At 42.3% G+C, this 17,445-nt stretch overlaps 1 protein-coding gene across 5 annotated transcripts in view; it reads left to right on the forward strand.

Annotated features, from left to right (window-relative positions):
* Nucleotides 1–16,814, forward strand: part of mtrr (5-methyltetrahydrofolate-homocysteine methyltransferase reductase) — a 53,385-nt gene extending 36,571 nt beyond the window's left edge. For all 5 annotated transcript variants that reach the window (XM_015955305.3, XM_015955303.3, XM_070553215.1 and 2 more), the window contains exons 14-15: nucleotides 3,397–3,591; nucleotides 16,520–16,814. In XM_015955305.3, the coding sequence (XP_015810791.3) occupies nucleotides 3,397–3,591; nucleotides 16,520–16,664 (340 nt within the window). In that variant the 3' untranslated portion in view covers nucleotides 16,665–16,814. The remainder of the gene's footprint in view (nucleotides 1–3,396; nucleotides 3,592–16,519) is intronic.
* Nucleotides 16,815–17,445: the final 631 nt, after the last annotated feature.

Here is a 17,445-nt window from a genome sequence, read left to right on the forward strand (position 1 = left end):
ACGTAAACCATCACCTGTCTTCTAGTCCACGCTATTAGCATTATTGTAATTGGTGTGTGTGTGTGTGTGTGTGTGTGTGTGTGTGTGTGTGTGTGTGTGTGTGTGTGTGTGTGTGTGTTTTCCTCTTCAAACACTGGTTTAACCAACCAGACCAGCGTGTCCAGTAACATATTAATGTTACAATTAAACAATTTCCCTCCATGTAGGCTAGGAACATTTCACCTGCTGTGACCCGACCGCTTCTGCTCCACATAAACTTTGTGCGTGATTAAATGTCTCTTCATGTGCTTTCTGAGCTGAAAAGGCTATTCTGCCTCAGACTGGATGCATCATGCATCTCCATATTAGAGACAGGAACAAGCGCTGTTCAGCCAAAGTTTCATAATCAGTGAACATTTTTCCAAGTGACACATCTCTCAGAGAGACCGGGTTTCCAGACCGCTTCAGTGGGAGGAAATCTTACCGCATGCGCCGTGGTTCTGCGCTGCGCTGCGAACCCCTCAGATCTTCAGCTCACTGTCCACCGTGTGCGCTCCGAGCCGCGCTGAGCACAGTGTCCAGTATAAAGCTCTGATGTTCTGATGGGAATCATTTCTTAATTGATTTAGTTACCTCTGCGATGTGTGTTAACGATTAAAATGTCAGCTCATCTGTGTGCGCATCAGTGTGCGTCGGGGTAATTCTTTCAAAACAACCAGCATCCTTGAGTTTATCCGTCAAAATAAACAGTCATATGGAAATATCTGTAACCTGCCATTTAACTGTTTTACCTTCCTGTGAAGATTGTTGCAAAGAGAAACAACTAAACTTGATTAACCCCAGAGCCATGCGCACTGCGCTGTACTTCTGAGGGGGAAATGATTTAATCGGATCCTTTTCTTTTCAACATGGTTTAATGTGAAGTTTCATTCAGTACAAACTTTAGTTACACCAATCTAACGAGACAGAGCCTGGATTTGTATTCTGAACTGTTTAAACATGTTTAAAACGGAGACATGCGTGACACGTCTGAAATTCGCACCTGCTCTGCTATTATGGAAATAAAACTAACAAGATGAATAACATCAAATTATTTTAGGCACAGACAACATCCCCCACACTTTAAAAAATCTTGCAACGCGCCTGAGTCATTGTAGCTTTGGAAAAAGTTTCTCTCTCTGGGTCTCAGGACCGATGACTAAAACTTCGGTTTTGTCCCTGTTAAGCTGGAGAAAGTTTTCTGACATCCAGGATTCAATATCCGAAATACAATTAAAAGGGGCATCCATTGGTCTTGCGTCATCGGGAGACACAGAGATGTACAACTGTGTATCATCTGCATAACTGTGAAATTGCACTCTGTGTCACCCGATGACGCCACCAAGTGGAAGCATATACAGATTAAAAAGCACTGGGCCTAAAATCAAACCCTGGGGCACACCACAAGTAATCTCACAGGTCTTAGAACAGAAGGTATCTAGACTTACCATAAAAGTCCTGTCTGTGAGATACGAAGTAAACCATTTATGGACAGCGCCGAAGTGTTTTAACCGGTTTAAAAGAATGTTGTGATCCACTGTGTCAAAGGCAGCGCTTAAATCCAGTAGAACCAGAACCGTCACTTTCTGTGCATCATAATTTATTCTCACGTCATAATATCACTAGCAGAAGGGAACCTCTGGTGCAGGTCCAGCAGGAATATTCTAACAGTTGTAAAATGTTGGAGTTTTGAGCTATTTTAAGATGGCTGACAGCAGCAAGACACTTTTGTCTTACAACCCACATGTGGTGATAAAAAAATAATCATGGATACACTATTTTTGTTATCACTGTTTGTAGTGTCCTGCAACACGACATAAACTATGCATGCACGTTCACTCATAGACTTTATCCAGTCAGACAGGAAATCTTGCAAGATCAAGAGTGATTTCAGAGTAAAAAAACATGGCGGAGGAGGAGCGTGCAGCGCTCTTGTGTCACTATGTTTATGTTTATTCATTTAGCTGATGCTTTTTATCCAAAGCGACTTACAATTTTTAAGCATGTTGTGATCTGTGGGGGAAACCGGAGTACCCGGAGGAAACCCACGCATGCATGGGGAGAACACGCAACTCCACGCAGAAAGGCCGCAGCCGAGCCGAGTTTCGAAACTGCAACCTTCGTGCTGGGAGGCAACAGTGCTAACCACTGCGCCACCATCCAGTCACTCCTTTTTGATTGGCTAAACTTTACATTGAACAGGCCGCACATTTGTTTGTCCTCATAAATGTGTCTAAGACAATCCAACATGTTTGAAAGCCTGACTTATGGTCTGAGCAGTCCTGACGTGCTTCAGAACAAACCCAAGCGCTCTTAACACACCACACACGTCAGGTATATCTGATAAGATAATCTTTACAGCTGTTACAGTAATTAATCACATCCTCAGGCTTGTCAGGAGAGGATTGGCTTAAAATTGGCACAGTTATCCACCGTGTGATCCAGGCTTTTGTCCTGGTTGATGTAAAAGGCTTTTCTCTTAACTGAGCCTGTTCAGGAATCAGGAACAAACGTATTTGTAATTCATTTCAACTTTAACACAGAAACACACCTATAAAGTCCTTTAAATATCAAAGTACTGGTCAAAACATGAGATTTCTTTTTTTGATAGAAACAGAAAACTTCACAATAAACCTGCTTCACATAAAACACAGAAAACAAGACCGGTCTTGTTAGTTCACAGACAAAAAATTCTGTGTTGTCAAAAAACAGGAAAGTCTTATTTTAGTCTGGGGGTTACGTTGAGACATAGACTCCCTGAGGCGAAGACCTTCACCCATGATCTCAGAGCTGCATCTCTCCCGCACACACTCACTATCTGTGTGTGTGTGTGTGTGTGTGTGTGTGTGTGTGTGTGTGTGTGTGTGTGTGTGTGTGTGTGCGCGCTCTTTTTCTCCACTGCTTAGTCTTAAACAAGATGTTCTGAGCCACAGTAAAGCTCATTCCCTCACCAGCCTCCACTTCCAATGGCACCCCAGGCTCTATTAAAACACTGAGGTGGAGGAAGACATTGGCAGGCTGAATACTGACAGGGAGCAAGGTTGCTAACAGCTGGGAGGATTGATTAATTAAAAAAAGATGCTCATAACAGTGCCTCGACCTTGCTGATGAGATCTAACTTTTTAATGTTTCTCTTGTTAAACAGGAACAATTGATTCTTTGATCAGACCTCTCTTTTTTAATTCCTCAGTGTTTCAACAAGCTTGCTTGGCGTTTTTAGCTGGAGGCAGAGTTCAGAGGGGGTCACTTTTACCTCTTTATTGCATCCTGATAAGTTTATAATGTCACAACGGCATCCTTCTCAGTATCAGCACCAAAGAAGGAGCAACTGTGTCAGATGTGACCTCACTAACACAGATACCATTTATCTTGTTGCAGAGAGGATCTGGAGAACTTGGTGTCCAGTGGCACCCTGACCCACCTCAAAGTGTGCTTCTCCAGGGACCATCAAGAGGATGAGGATGCCGTCGCCCCGGCAACACAACCCAGATACGTCCAACACAACCTGCTGCTCAACTCCCAGAAAGTTACGGACGTCCTGTTCAGACAGAACGGCTCTATCTACGTCTGCGGGTATTTGTTTCTTGATCTCCTTTCCTCTTTTGTCTTTAGATTTCTTTTTCGCCATCTTTCTTTTTTTAGGGGGTGCAGATCAAATTTTCCTCACCAAGCACAGTATCGACCCGACCATGAACTTGGATGCATCTTGTATTTAAAGTCACATTAATCAAAGGATTTGTTCATAAAAATCAGCTTTTAAATAATCGATCCACAGGCCGTGCACACAGCCGACACAGTGACATTAAAAAATAAATCAATACACACGTGTCCGATCAGCTCCGTTTCTGAGGGGAATTAAAGAAACAGTTGTAGTCTACGTGAAATATTGTGTTTTGAGTGTAGCTTCTGATCATATGTTTTCCAAACCTGCTAACAGAATCGATCCTTTGTGTATTTTTCTGTATCCTGATGTAATCCCTGACTGACTGCATGATGCTGAGAGTCGGTGCTCTGCTGTAACCTCGCCATCTGCTCTTCTCCATAAATATGCATTTCTTAGTGACTCTGGCTCTATCCATACATACAACAATAAATGAACACTTTATATCTGCGTTTAAGTTTCAACGAAAATACTCACAATAAACCTAACTCTGTCCACATTTAACTTCATTAGAACTCGGTCCTCATCAGGATTAAGGATTTTTTGTGTCACACCAGTAAATTAAACTATCTGCGTAGACATTTATAACTCGTAGTGGCTGGCTGTTTAAAGCCCTGCCCCTTCATGGTAACAAAGAGGACATTTTCCTGATAGAAAAATTACAAATCAGATATTAGTGGTAGAGTGTCCGCCCTGGGACTGGGAGATCGGGGTTCAAAACCGGTCGGGTCATACCAAAGACCTTAAAAATGGGACTCAGTGCCTCCCTGCTAAGGGGCTGGATTGGGGGGATTAAACCACCAAATAGTTCCCGAGCGCAGCCCCAGCTGCAGCTCACCACTCCCCACGGGGATGGGTCAAATGTGGAGATGTAGGGCTGCACAATATATCGTAAAATTATCGTCATCGCGATAACAGGACGTGTGATAGGCCCATCGCAAAACACGGCAAAAACAGCGATAAATGTTTGGTTCAAACATTTCCATCCGTGTCATACATCAGCTTTTTGTAAACCAGCTCTGTTTTTTACGCGGAAGTATTATTTGACCAATCAAATGTAGCCCTTCTGATATGCGGCCAATCAGATGGGTCCGTTCACGTAATACGCCCGCCCCCTACATAGACCCTTTTGGAAAGGAACATCCGAACAGATTTTGCGGCGCTGTTCCCTTGTTCGTCATGCTGGCTCAGAGCAACGGACGCACTTTGGGCTGAGGTTTCTGGAATCAGCGCTGCTTTCAAACGTGAACGTGAGTCCGCTCGGTGTCGTTAAGCATTTTTACCGGGCTGACTCCGACATGTGCCGGTGAACCAACCCACCTTCATGTCGCTAGTGTTAGCCCCAGGCTCCGGTTAGCTTCCAGCTAAAAGGCTACAGCTCTCTTCTCCCAGTCCCACCCTGCTAAAGAGGGCCTGGAAAAGTTCCCCCACACATCAGTGATTTTTCATTTCAGAGCTTTTATAACCTTGTTTGTCAGTATAGTTGATTTGCTGCTGCACATAAACTGTCAGTCAGAAGCTCTGCTAGCCGGTTATCTTAGTTCAATTAGTTAGCTTGTTATCAGAATCATAGTTGCAGTTTCATCATCTGAGCTGCTTTCTAAGATCTAGGTAAACTTGTTCAATTTGGGGTTAAAAACAAACGTTTTCACATATTTTCCATGTAGTTTTTTTTTGCCAGTTCCTCTTCTGAAAGGTAGACAATTGTTTTTCTCTTTCCCTCAAAAAATCTTAATATTCTCCTAGTTTGGCCCAGCACAGATCACTTCCCAATAGCAGCAACAGCCTTATATCATAACCACATAAGTGGAGAAAATGTTCAGTAGCAATGAGAGAATTAGCTGTTGCATTTAAGTGATGTTAACTTTTATTTAACATTTAAAGTAATTTTCTGATTCTCGTCTCGTCTCGTCTTCCTCCGCTTATCCGGGTCCGGGTCGCGGGGGCAGCATCCCAACTAGGGAGCTCCAGGCCGTCCTCTCCCCGGCCTTGTCCACCAGCTCCTCCGGCAGGACCCCAAGGCGTTCCCGGACCAGATTGGAGATGTAACTTCTCCAACGTGTCCTGGGTCGACCCGGGGGCCTTCTGCCGGCAGGACATGCCCGAAACACCTCCCCAGGGAGGCGTCCAGGAGGCATCCTGACCAGATGCCCAAACCACCTCAACTGGCTCCTTTCGATCCGGAGGAGCAGCGGTTCTACTCCGAGTCCTTCCCGAATGTCCGAGCTCCTCACCCTATCTCTAAGGCTGAGCCCGGCCACCCTACGGAGGAAACTCATTTCGGCCGCTTGTATCCGCGATCTCGTTCTTTCGGTCATTACCCAAAGCTCATGACCATAGGTGAGGATTGGGACGTAGATCGACCGGTAAATCGAGAGCCTGGCTTTCTGGCTCAGCTCCCTCTTCCCCACGACAGATCGGCTCAGCGTCCGCATCACTGCAGACGCCGAACCAATCCGCCTGTCGATCTCCCGATCCCTCCTACCCTCACTCGTGAACACGACCCCGAGATACTTAAACTCCTCCACTTGAGGTAGGACCTCTCCCCCGACCCGGAGGTGGCAAGCCACCCTTTTCCGGTCGAGAACCATGGTCTCAGATTTGGAGGTGCTGATCCTCATCCCAGCCGCTTCACATTCGGCCGCGAACCTACCCAGCAAGAGCTGAAGGTCAGAGCTGGATGAAGCTAGGAGGACCACATCATCCGCAAAAAGCAGAGACGAGATTCTCCTGCCACCAAACTCGACACACTCCACACCACGGCTGCGTCTAGAAATTCTGTCCATAAAAGTGATGAACAGAACCGGTGACAAAGGGCAGCCCTGGCGGAGTCCAGCCCTCACTGGGAACAGGTCCGACTTACTACCGGCTATGCGGACCAAACTCACGCTCCTCTGGTAAAGGGACTGAATGGCCCTTAACAGAAAGCCACCCACCCCATACTCCTGGAGCGTCCCCCACAGGGTGCCCCTGGGGACACGGTCATAAGCCTTCTCCAAATCCACAAAGCACATGTGGATTGGTTGGGCAAACTCCCATGCCCCCTCCATCACCCTTGCAAGGGTATAGAGCTGGTCCACAGTTCCACGGCCAGGACGAAAACCACATTGCTCCTCCTCTATCTGAGATTCAACTATCGATCGGACCCTCCTCTCCAGTACCTTGGAGTAGACCTTTCCAGGGAGGCTGAGGAGTGTGATCCCCCTATAGTTGGAACACACCCTCAGGTCACCCTTCTTAAAGATGGGGACCACCACCCCGGTCTGCCACTCCCTAGGAACTGCCCCCGATGACCACGCAATGTTGTAGAGACGTGTCAACCACAACAGCCCTACAACATCCATAGCCTTGAGATACCCAGGACGAACCTCATCCGCCCCCGGGGCTCCGCCGCTGTGTAGTTGTTTGACTACCTCAGCAACTTCTGCCCTCGAGATCGGACAGTCCATCCCCAGGCCTCCCAGCTCTGGTTTCTGATTTTTTTATTTATTCAAAAACCCTGGTAAGGGATGTTTTTCTGTATTTGGAGCATCAGAAAAAGTTTTATGGTGGTGGTGGTGATGTTTTAAAGTCACTGAGAAACTGCATGCATGCAGTTTGTTGTTTTGCTGCTAATACAGAAGCAGATGCAGCTGCATATTTTTTCAATAAAAATGTTATGTTGTAATGGAATTCATGCATTAGTTTTTGTTTGATTTGAACCCAGAGCAGACGTCACACGCCAGACGACATCAACATGGCATACTTTAGTATTTGTCCATTTATCACGAGTAATATCGATATCGCAATATTAAGCACTGTTATCGAATATCGCAGGTTTTCCTAATATCGTGCAGCCCTATGGAGATGTAATTTCACCAGTGTGTGATGATGACTAATGGGACTTTACCAATCCATACCACTTTATTTATATAGCACATTTATAAAATAAGACAGAAAAATCAATGAAAGTAAAACCATCAATGCAAAACAGTCAAATCAAATAGAAGCAATAAAAACAAAAAAACAAAACAATAAATGAGTCACTGGCTAAAGGCCAAGCCATAAAAGTACGTTTGAGAGATATCTTATTTGTTTCCAGTGTTTGACTACTTTTGATTCACCGAAGTCTTGTCAAGTCCATGTTGCTGTAAATACATGTATTCATGTTTCTAATATGTTTAGCTGTAATTAGATACTTGATGCTTAAAAACACCCTGTAGGAGCGTTGCTCTGGGGCCCCATCTATCAAGCTTGCTTACGCACAAAGCTGAAAAATGTGCACAACTTTAAGTTGACTAAGGACCTGGCTTACGCACATATTGGACATGGAGAGCACCTGCAGTGCTGCTGCTGAGAAGGATAAAATTATGAAATCCTGCAGCATTATCACTTTTACTGCTTCGTTTTCACACAGAACAAGACCCCCCACATACGCACACACACGCGCGCGTGCGCACACACAGCCTGAAGCGCAGAATACGGAATGCAGAATATCAGCAGGGGGACAGATTAAGACAGAATGTCATGCGTCTGTGACAGTGTGTGTCCTGTCACTGTGACCCGATTGATCATGTGCCCTGGCTACTTGGACAAGGGAGATCCCCATTTGGCTGACTGGTTAGTGCGCGTGACTTTCACCCGGGAGTCTGGGGATCGAATCCTGATCGGATCATTTTTTTATATCTGCCACAGATCTCTCTGAAGAATTCACAACATTGACGGTGTAGAGAATTAAACTACAGACTAGAATCAGCACTGTTTGCTATCAGTTGTTAGATTCTGAAAGATGACCAATGAGATTAACCTATGAGGCTTAGATCATGTATAAATATCCTGGATACTTATATATCGATCTAAGTTCATACACCAACCTGTTTGGTCTAATTTTAATCCAAAGATTAATGTTTAATTTAGATAATTAAATTTAATAGCAAAAGTTATTTTGAATCAGAAGCTAGGAATCTTTGCTTTCAAATAACCAGAAATATTGTACCTTTTCTGTGTTTCGTTTCAATAATGAGACAAGTTTAAAAATGAAGGAATTTATCACTAACAATTTTAAACTTAAATATTTGAAACGATAATTATAAACGACAATTCATGGATGACAACTTAATGGCAATTTTTAACAACTTTGATATTAAACTTGTTTTAAAAGCAAACCTGTGGCTGGATGGAAGCTAAATTGAGAATACGAGTTTGGATGTGTGAATGGAATTATCAGGAGGTTTCTTTCAGAGAGAGAAGAAGCATTCTGGATGTAAATGATGTTTTGTGGCTAACTCAGTTATTTAGAGAGAACAGCATCAAATGTCATCTGTCGATTAGTGTCTACCTCACCCAGTTTCCGGAGACCCCCTTTCGGATCCGAGATATCAGGTGGAGATGATTTCCTCCGGGCACGAGGATGGTAGAAGGACCTCTATGCGACCAAATCAGTCCTGGGTTGTCTCCGTGGGTCACACGACTGATGAACTATTGGCGTCTCAAAGTCTGTAACTCTGAAGGAGTTTTTCGTCTTAACTTAACTCAGAAATCAACAACTCTGGGTAGAGTCTTCGTTAGCTGGTTACAGTTTCGTTTATTCTTAGCTTTTCTTGTCGGCTTGACAGAAACAGCAGGTGGAGGTTTAGGGACGGCCGTTCCCTTCCTCCGTGATGTTGGTTCAAGAACTGACTTGAAGCTGGTGATGGTTACAGTTTTACCAAGCTCTCAGAACACACCCACTCCCTCAGGAAGAAAGCTTTGATCATGCGTCAAAAACATGTGTTGCAGTTATCGTTTATCTGGACTCTGTTAGATGATAAGGTGAACTGACCTTTACTGAACACCTCTTTTACTGTCATCAACCATAATCATAATTAATCATTATTATCCCCAAAGCATAATAATTCATTTCATGTAATTAAAATACCATTATATTGAACCAAGTGATCATTTATGATGATTATATTAAACAGTAATAAAATCAATGAGTTTTATTAATTATTATCTAATTATTATCATCGTGACTTGGTGTCCTCCTCCTGGGATGGAACAGCAGCGGATATGGATATGATTTTGAGCAGACATCGTGGCTCCTGGTTAATCTGTGGATTTAAAAGTACTGTTTCACCCAGCTTGACCCAGCTGGGTAGATGTGACATTTGCCACAAATTAGAGAACCTTCATCACGTTACAACGGCTTCAGCAACACTGTGCCACTCCGTGGATTTTCTCTTTGTTTTGCAAAAGCACTTCCTTTCATTTCTCCACCTCACCCACAAGTACCTGAATTTCTGCTTGTGAAGTAGCGCTTCCTTGATCTGTGGTCGTGGTCGTGATCAAAATGCTGCAACAAGCCTGCTTATGTATATGCATGAGGTCCACAAGGCACTTTGCATCGACCATTTATGGCAGAAAGTGGGCGTGGTGAGGGCGGGATGTGACTAAAAAGCAGCTGAGAAACTTTCTAGTTAATTTCTGATTTATGAAGTGGAGATTGCGTGCAGCTGTGCGTACTCCATGTTTGATAGATCACAAACCTACTTGGCGTAAGTAAAAAAAATGTTTGCTGAGCTTAAGTACGGTGTTACAACCCGGCTCAGCCAGGGAAAAAGAGAAGTAACATTTAATAAAATAACCAGATGTAAAAGGTAATAGATTTATTTAGTGCAGAGCGTTTTCTTCTAAGTTTCACAGAATCCACGGCCCATATACCAAAACAAGAGTCTAACACTAACAGAAAATGGGCTTAAATGAACAAGAATGTAAATTAAGACAGAGTAACTCAGTTTGGGACTCCCTACTAACAAACCCAGAAGAAAACATAACCAAAAAGAGAACAATAAATATCCACACTGCAATTTCTCAGCAGGAGCTAGAGGCAACGGATTGTATTTAACTACAATTCCAAAACTGAACACAAGGGAATAAACACTTGATTAAAGCTTAGTTCCTTCTAGAAAAGGCTCCACTACTGGGAACAAACACAACAGAGCAGAAACTCTCAAGTCAAACCACACAGCTGCCAACGTCCATTGATGAGCTGGGATCTTAAATAAGGCTGGATCCCTTGATTGGATGGGTCGTTATCCCTCTGTTCAATGACTGGCTGGAGCGTTATTGTAGAAGAGCCCAAGAATTGGTGGATTTGGCGGAGCCAGCTGGAAAAATGCTGTAACTGCAACACAACCTGAAAAGCACGGAACATGAACCCAACCAAGGTAAAATACTCTAGGCCATTGGCCGTAACATACGGTTTTAGTAAGGATTCTACGCATTATTTGATAAATGAGACCCCTGGTCGTTAGATAACAGCGAGATTCCAGGGATTGATTAGCCAAATCCAACACCATGGTCTTACAACCGATTTACTCCTGTAGGTGGTGGGTCCACAGGTTAACCAGGCTATGTGTTTGGTTCATGCTAGGCCCGACCAGGCCAATGGACAAAAGCCATTCTGCCAGGCACTCACACACAGGGTCCAAACCTAGGCTTGTCCCCAGGGTGGGATGCCGGGTACTCTGATGTTGAACTTGGTCGTGAAAGTTCTTATGGACCATAGACCCAACTAGGTCTAAAATGCCCCGGACATAATAGCTCCTTGGATAGTTAGGGTACCAAACTCCTTCATCACGGTAAGGTCCCAGCTCCCCTGGGAGGCGTTTTTGGGCATGTCCTGCCTGCAAGAGGTCTCCAGGTCAACTCTGGACACGTTGGAGCCATGCTTGCCAAGGGAATGTCTTGTTATCTGGATTTTATAAAAGTAGTTTTATAACTATAATCTTGGTAACCTCACAACCTCAACACACACAATTGTGGAGGCCCCCCTGCAACCTTTTGGGGACCACTGCTCTAAATGAGGCACCAACCATATGGGAGTCTTCTTGTAAGCCAGGACTTTGATCTGTCCAGAATTCATTTGAAAATTATCGGCAGCCATGCTACACCACATCAGCAACTATCTCTGTGTTTTTATAGTTGAGACTAAAAGGTAGTCTGACATTTATCAGGCTTTTCTAAAGTTTAATCAGCAGTTCTGTGCTAATGAGCCTGTAAGCTTTTTGGATTGTACTTTGGTACTTTCATGACTTGAAAAAAAAATTCTGTTCTAACTCATTATATATAAACAAATGCAGAAGTGTCTTGGTGATAACACAAATCCGACTTATTCTTAAAAAGAAATCCAAACACAAGTCACATAATAACTTCTCAGATACCTCCCTGCCCACTGCTATGGTTGCTCTGATGTTGCGTTGTCTTCTGTTTAGAGCTTATACACCCTCCTCCCACCTTCATCTTAGAGCACTTTGTGTTTGTCTGTCAGTACAAATCGTCTCTGTCAGTACAAAGACAACATCAAACACACACTGGGTATAAATCACGCCAAACCCTGTCAGCGTTGTAAAACTAGTACTGTACATATCACCATTTTCCCCCACTCTCAGGCTTCTTCTCCTCGGCTCTCAGTAAATTACTCTTGAAACATCAAAACCGTGTGAAATATCTTAGAGGCGGAACAATTCTCCATCTTGCTACTGAATCTCTGCAGCAGCCTGATTTGAAGCATTTCCTTCCTGCTAATGCTTCTTTTATAAATATCACAATGTACTTTTAGATTATTTAAAATGCACATGTTTTAGGGATGGTGGACTTTGAGAGGTAATGGCAAAATTTTCAACCAAGATCTGATGCAATCAGAGTAGTTGACTCTTAGCGATGTTGACACCAAAGTAGGGCTGGGCGAAAGGGACCAAAACTTGTTATATTTTAGCTGAATTTGGATTTTCAATATTTTTTCTACTGTAAAGTATTTACAAGTTAACTCCCTTCAAGCTGTCTTTAGTAACTGTTATAGAAATTTTATATTTCATTACTTTAGTCCTATTAACAAACCTATTAACTGAATGTCCTGAAAGCATTCACACACACACACACACACACACACACACACACACACACACACACACACACACACACACACACACACACACACACACACACACTCTTGTCTCCTTGTAACCTCCCGTACACACACACACACACACACACACATTCTTGTCCTCCCATACACACACACACACACACACACACACTCTCACGCATGATCCACTCCCTTTCCTTACTTATGTTTTTGTATAAATAAACTCTGTGACCAGATGTTCGGCGCATTGGCCTGTCGGGGCATTGGCCTGTGCACTTGCCACAAATCATGATTTGGTTGTATGTCTGCCTTATCGTCTCTTGTCCCTCTCTCTAGCTGCAGGAAACGGGTTTATTGATAAACATATTGAAAAAATCCCTAACAGTAACTGCATACATGAACTCATCAGCAGATTAAATATATAAAAATTAGTGATGCACCGATATGACATTTTTGGGCAGATACCGATATGAAGATCACTGTAATGGCGGACAACCGATATTTGCCGATACCGATATACCGACATTAACTCATTCACTGACAATGACGACTAAATTCATCATTTGCTTTTTTTTACTGTGTGGGCATCGGAACGAGTCCCCGCACAGTGAGAACAAACATCACAGCTCTAAAGCCAATCTTCATCTGCTTACGTCACATGTCACGTGACCAGCAGAAAATCCATGTGTTAGGAGATCATTTTGGGCCGCTGCTGTAAAATAAGTGAGGCGCGAACCGGAAAAGCTTCTGCCGATCACATTTTGACAACGGATTATGAAAGAACGGATAACGCTTGAAACGCGCAGATTCTTCCTGATGTAAGAGGTGAATCCCCGCTTTGTTTTGGTAGCTTTGGCGTCGACATCATCCTAGCGAGCAATGGTCTGTGACTCTTAAAAAACTGTAAAAACGCTGAAAAACGCAGGCAAGTGAAGGGCTTTTCTGATCAGCTGGCAGTGAATGAGTTAAGGCTTCTAAAATCAGCAGATTTTGTATAGAATGAAAATTATTAAAGCTGAATTTACATCATTATGTACACACAACACACACATGTAGCGACATGAATGGCCTCATTTGTGACCCAAAGGTCACACTTCCTCAGCTGGATCAAGCTGTCCTGGCTGTACTTCTGTCTACAGATTATCCATCACAGGAGACGCGAAATCTGCTGTAAACCATCTTTAATCTGACTGCCTTTATCTGACTGCTGTTCCATCCGCAAGATGAAGGACACTTCAAGATTTTAAAGAATCATTTTTAATAAACTCTTTTCACTGTCTATTACAATGTTCATAAATAATCATCAAGGTTTATTATAAATGTATTTAATTGCTGAAATGAATTATTATTCTTTGGTTAATAATAATTATTATTTATGATAATCAGTAATGTTTAACAGTGACAAGAAGATCATGTGCACTTATACACACCATGCAGGACACAGTAATCAGGTTAAAGGCAACTGCAGTCACATGTCTTTGTTCCACAACACCAGAGCTTTCTATCTTGAGAGGGCGTGTTCCAAGGTATGTTAAAGCTACATGTCAAAATCTAATTCGTTAGAATAAGATTACCGGCCGTCTCTTAAAACCAAAACTCCTCAGTTCAAGTTCAGTTCTTGAGCTCACCAAAATTCTCTCCGTGGCACGAGAGTCCAGAGGATCGAGTCGGCCGTTCGAAACCTCTACTAAAGCTTTTCTGTTACGCCGATGGAATTGCTTCAACAGAAACACCATCTGCAGCAAAGCTGATTCAGAACTCCTTCAGAGTTATTGATTTTTGAGACGCAACCAGTTTCATCAGTCGTTGTGATACGGAGACATCTCAGGACCGATTTGGTCACACCACGGTTCTTCTACCCACCTCGTGCTAGGGGTCATCATCTCCTCCGGATATCTCGGTTCCAAAGGGCGGTCTCCTAACTGGGTGAGGTAGACACTTCCGACAGATTGCATCTGAATGCCTCTTTTATTAAGAAATAATTTAGCTTAACTGCAAACCAAATTCTTTCACCCAGAACGTGTTTTTCTCTTAAGATAAAAACCTTCTGAGCACCTACATTCACACATCCAAACACACACACACTTCATTTTTAGTTTCATCCAGACACAGATTGCTTTAATACCAAAGCTTTTATAAATTGTCTTTTAAATTGTCATCGTTAAATTGTTAGTAATAAATTCTTAACTTTCTAAACCTGACTCTTCTTTGAAATAAAACACAGAGTGGTGTATATTGATCACTGAACGAGCAAAGATCTCTTTAGATCTTCTGAATTAATAAACTTTTGCTATCAATTTTAATCTCTTAAATTAAATATTAATCTTTTGATTAAATATAGACCAAGCCAGGTGGTGTACGAACTTCTATCGATTATATAAATATCTATATAAGTTTCATTGCCAATTTGTTTGATCTTTCTCAGGATTTAGCAAAGCTGAATAGTAACAGCGTAAAATTCTAGTTATGTAGAATAACAACACTACACACATTTACACTTCTGAGATGATTACAATCACTCACATGACTAAACAAACACACATCACCCCCCTCATCCTCTGAAAGAGGCAATTGAATGGAGACAAGATGGAAAAAATATCAGTTGTTAATATCAGCCTGGTTTTATTTATCAGGCCGATACCGATATGTTAAAAATGACTAACATCGGCCGATACCGATATTGATGCCGATATATTGTCCATCCCTAATAAAAATGTATTTATTCTTGTCCAACATCAACTTAAGTCTATCAGTCTAAGCTTTGGAAACATTGGTACCTGTCTGTGAACACATGTAGGTTTATATTGTGTTTTACCTGGTTCATTTTTATACTGTATTTATAACTGCTTTTAGTGTAAACTGGACATTGAGTCCGTAATAAAATATCTGTCTGTCTGTCTGTCTGTCTGTCCGTCCGTCTGTCTATCTATCATCTGTCTATCTGCCTGTCTGTCTGTGTCGTTAAGAGTTAAAGGTACATGTCTTAAACATCACACAGTCACTTTTATTTATTATATATTTATAACTAATGTAAAATAATTTCAATTCCATCTAGAGGTGGCTCATATCCAATCATTCACAATTTTACCAGCAATTATTTCTTGTTCAGAAAAAAAATCGAAGCTAAATACATGATGTGTTGCATCCACTACCAGATGATTAAACTCCTGGTATTTTGGCCCTTTTCGTACCTGGGAGGAGGGGGTTGGCCCATCTCTCCACACAAGTATAAGCAAAACTCCCTCAGGAGCTACGGTGAAGAGGTTCTCTGAAAAACACACGAACGTCCCCAAATAATTAAAAACCACAACGCCAAATGCAAAGTTTAGAGCAGAACATTGACCCAGAGGTTTTCTGATCGAGCAGACATGTATTGAACCCTTCGAGACGGAGCAAGCTAGCAGCTTGAATAGTTATACTGATATGAATGTAATGGAGTTATCTTGTTTCTTGTTTAAAATTATATAGATATTTTTTTTAATATTGAGTTATCACCTACACGAAAGTTTAGCTTAGCACCTGTAAACCAGCTGACTTAAGTGTCTAAACTGGCTAAAACCAGATTGATTTGGACAGTTAGTGTTTGAACAAAGATCTCCGGGCAACTTCAGTGCAATGCTTCCTCTTAATTAGACACGTAAGAAAATATCGATACAATGAAATATCGCTATATTTTGTGTTATGAGACTGAATCGATATTTTAAAGCAATGTATCCATATGATGTACTTTACACATTTATTGTATTTCTTTTGTGTGGTGCAATTCAAGCTCCTGCAATATCACTGGATGTGTCTTGGAAGCATCTCATCTGAGTTTCAAATTAAATTCGGTCTTAAAAATTTCCTGTCTGGCCTTTCATATCGCAATATGTCGTGTAGTCTCCCCGCCGATATGATATGAATCGATATTTTCATGCCAATACATGCTCCTAACCTGTATTTTAATTCCTCAGGGACGCTAAGAACATGGCTAAAGACATTAACGAGACCCTGGTGGAGATCATTAAAGCAGAGCTGCATGTGGACCAACTGGAGGCCATGAAGAAGCTGGCAGAGCTCAGAGAGGAGAAGCGCTACTTACAGGACATCTGGGGCTGACCGAATGAAGGGATGAAGGCATTTTTACAGCATCTGCTCTACTCTTAACATTTTCAAATAAAAAAAATAAATGGAGAAAGACAAATCAGCCCGCTCAGCTGTAACCTCTGGAACTATTAAACCGTCTGTGCTGAAGCCTGGTGTAGTTTACACCACCCAATGTCACGAAGATGGAGTGACCCGTGGATATGGGTTCAGTCCACCTTCTTTGCCTTTGCTGTTTGGACAGAGCTGACCTTGGTCCGGGCAGCGGGGCAGGAGATTAGTTCTGCAGAGCTAAACAGGCTTTTAGTGCAGACAGCACTCCTCCGTTTGTCCTTTCTGATGAAAAGGCGTTTATTACTGTCGGCCATAATGGAGTGACTTTGTTGAGACTGAGAACGCTCCAACCCGGATGGAAACAACGCATCAATCTGTCGTTCTTAAACAACACACACACACAACACAATGATTGTGATCATTTAGAGAAGCAAAATGTTGTTTTTCCTTCAGGTATTTTTACTTTGTGGGTGTCAAGACACCATTTCTGGGTGAATGTACCACAGTTTGCTTTTATTAAGACTTCTGACTGACTTATCATTCAATATTTCTTGGTGTTTAAGGAAATAAATCCCAAATCCAACCCCTAAAGTCCTGTTTTTCATATGTCGACATGAATCGTTTTGTCGTGAAATAAATCCTAAATAATCTAAAGTTTCACATTTAATCTTTTGAAAAAGTATCTAAGAGATTTTTGTAAAGAGAAAAGGTTGGAAGGTGTTTCCTTTTGCAATTTGGACCA

Source organism: Nothobranchius furzeri, chromosome 7, assembly GCF_043380555.1.
Source record: "Nothobranchius furzeri strain GRZ-AD chromosome 7, NfurGRZ-RIMD1, whole genome shotgun sequence".
NCBI classification, from domain to species: Eukaryota; Metazoa; Chordata; class Actinopteri; order Cyprinodontiformes; family Nothobranchiidae; genus Nothobranchius; species Nothobranchius furzeri.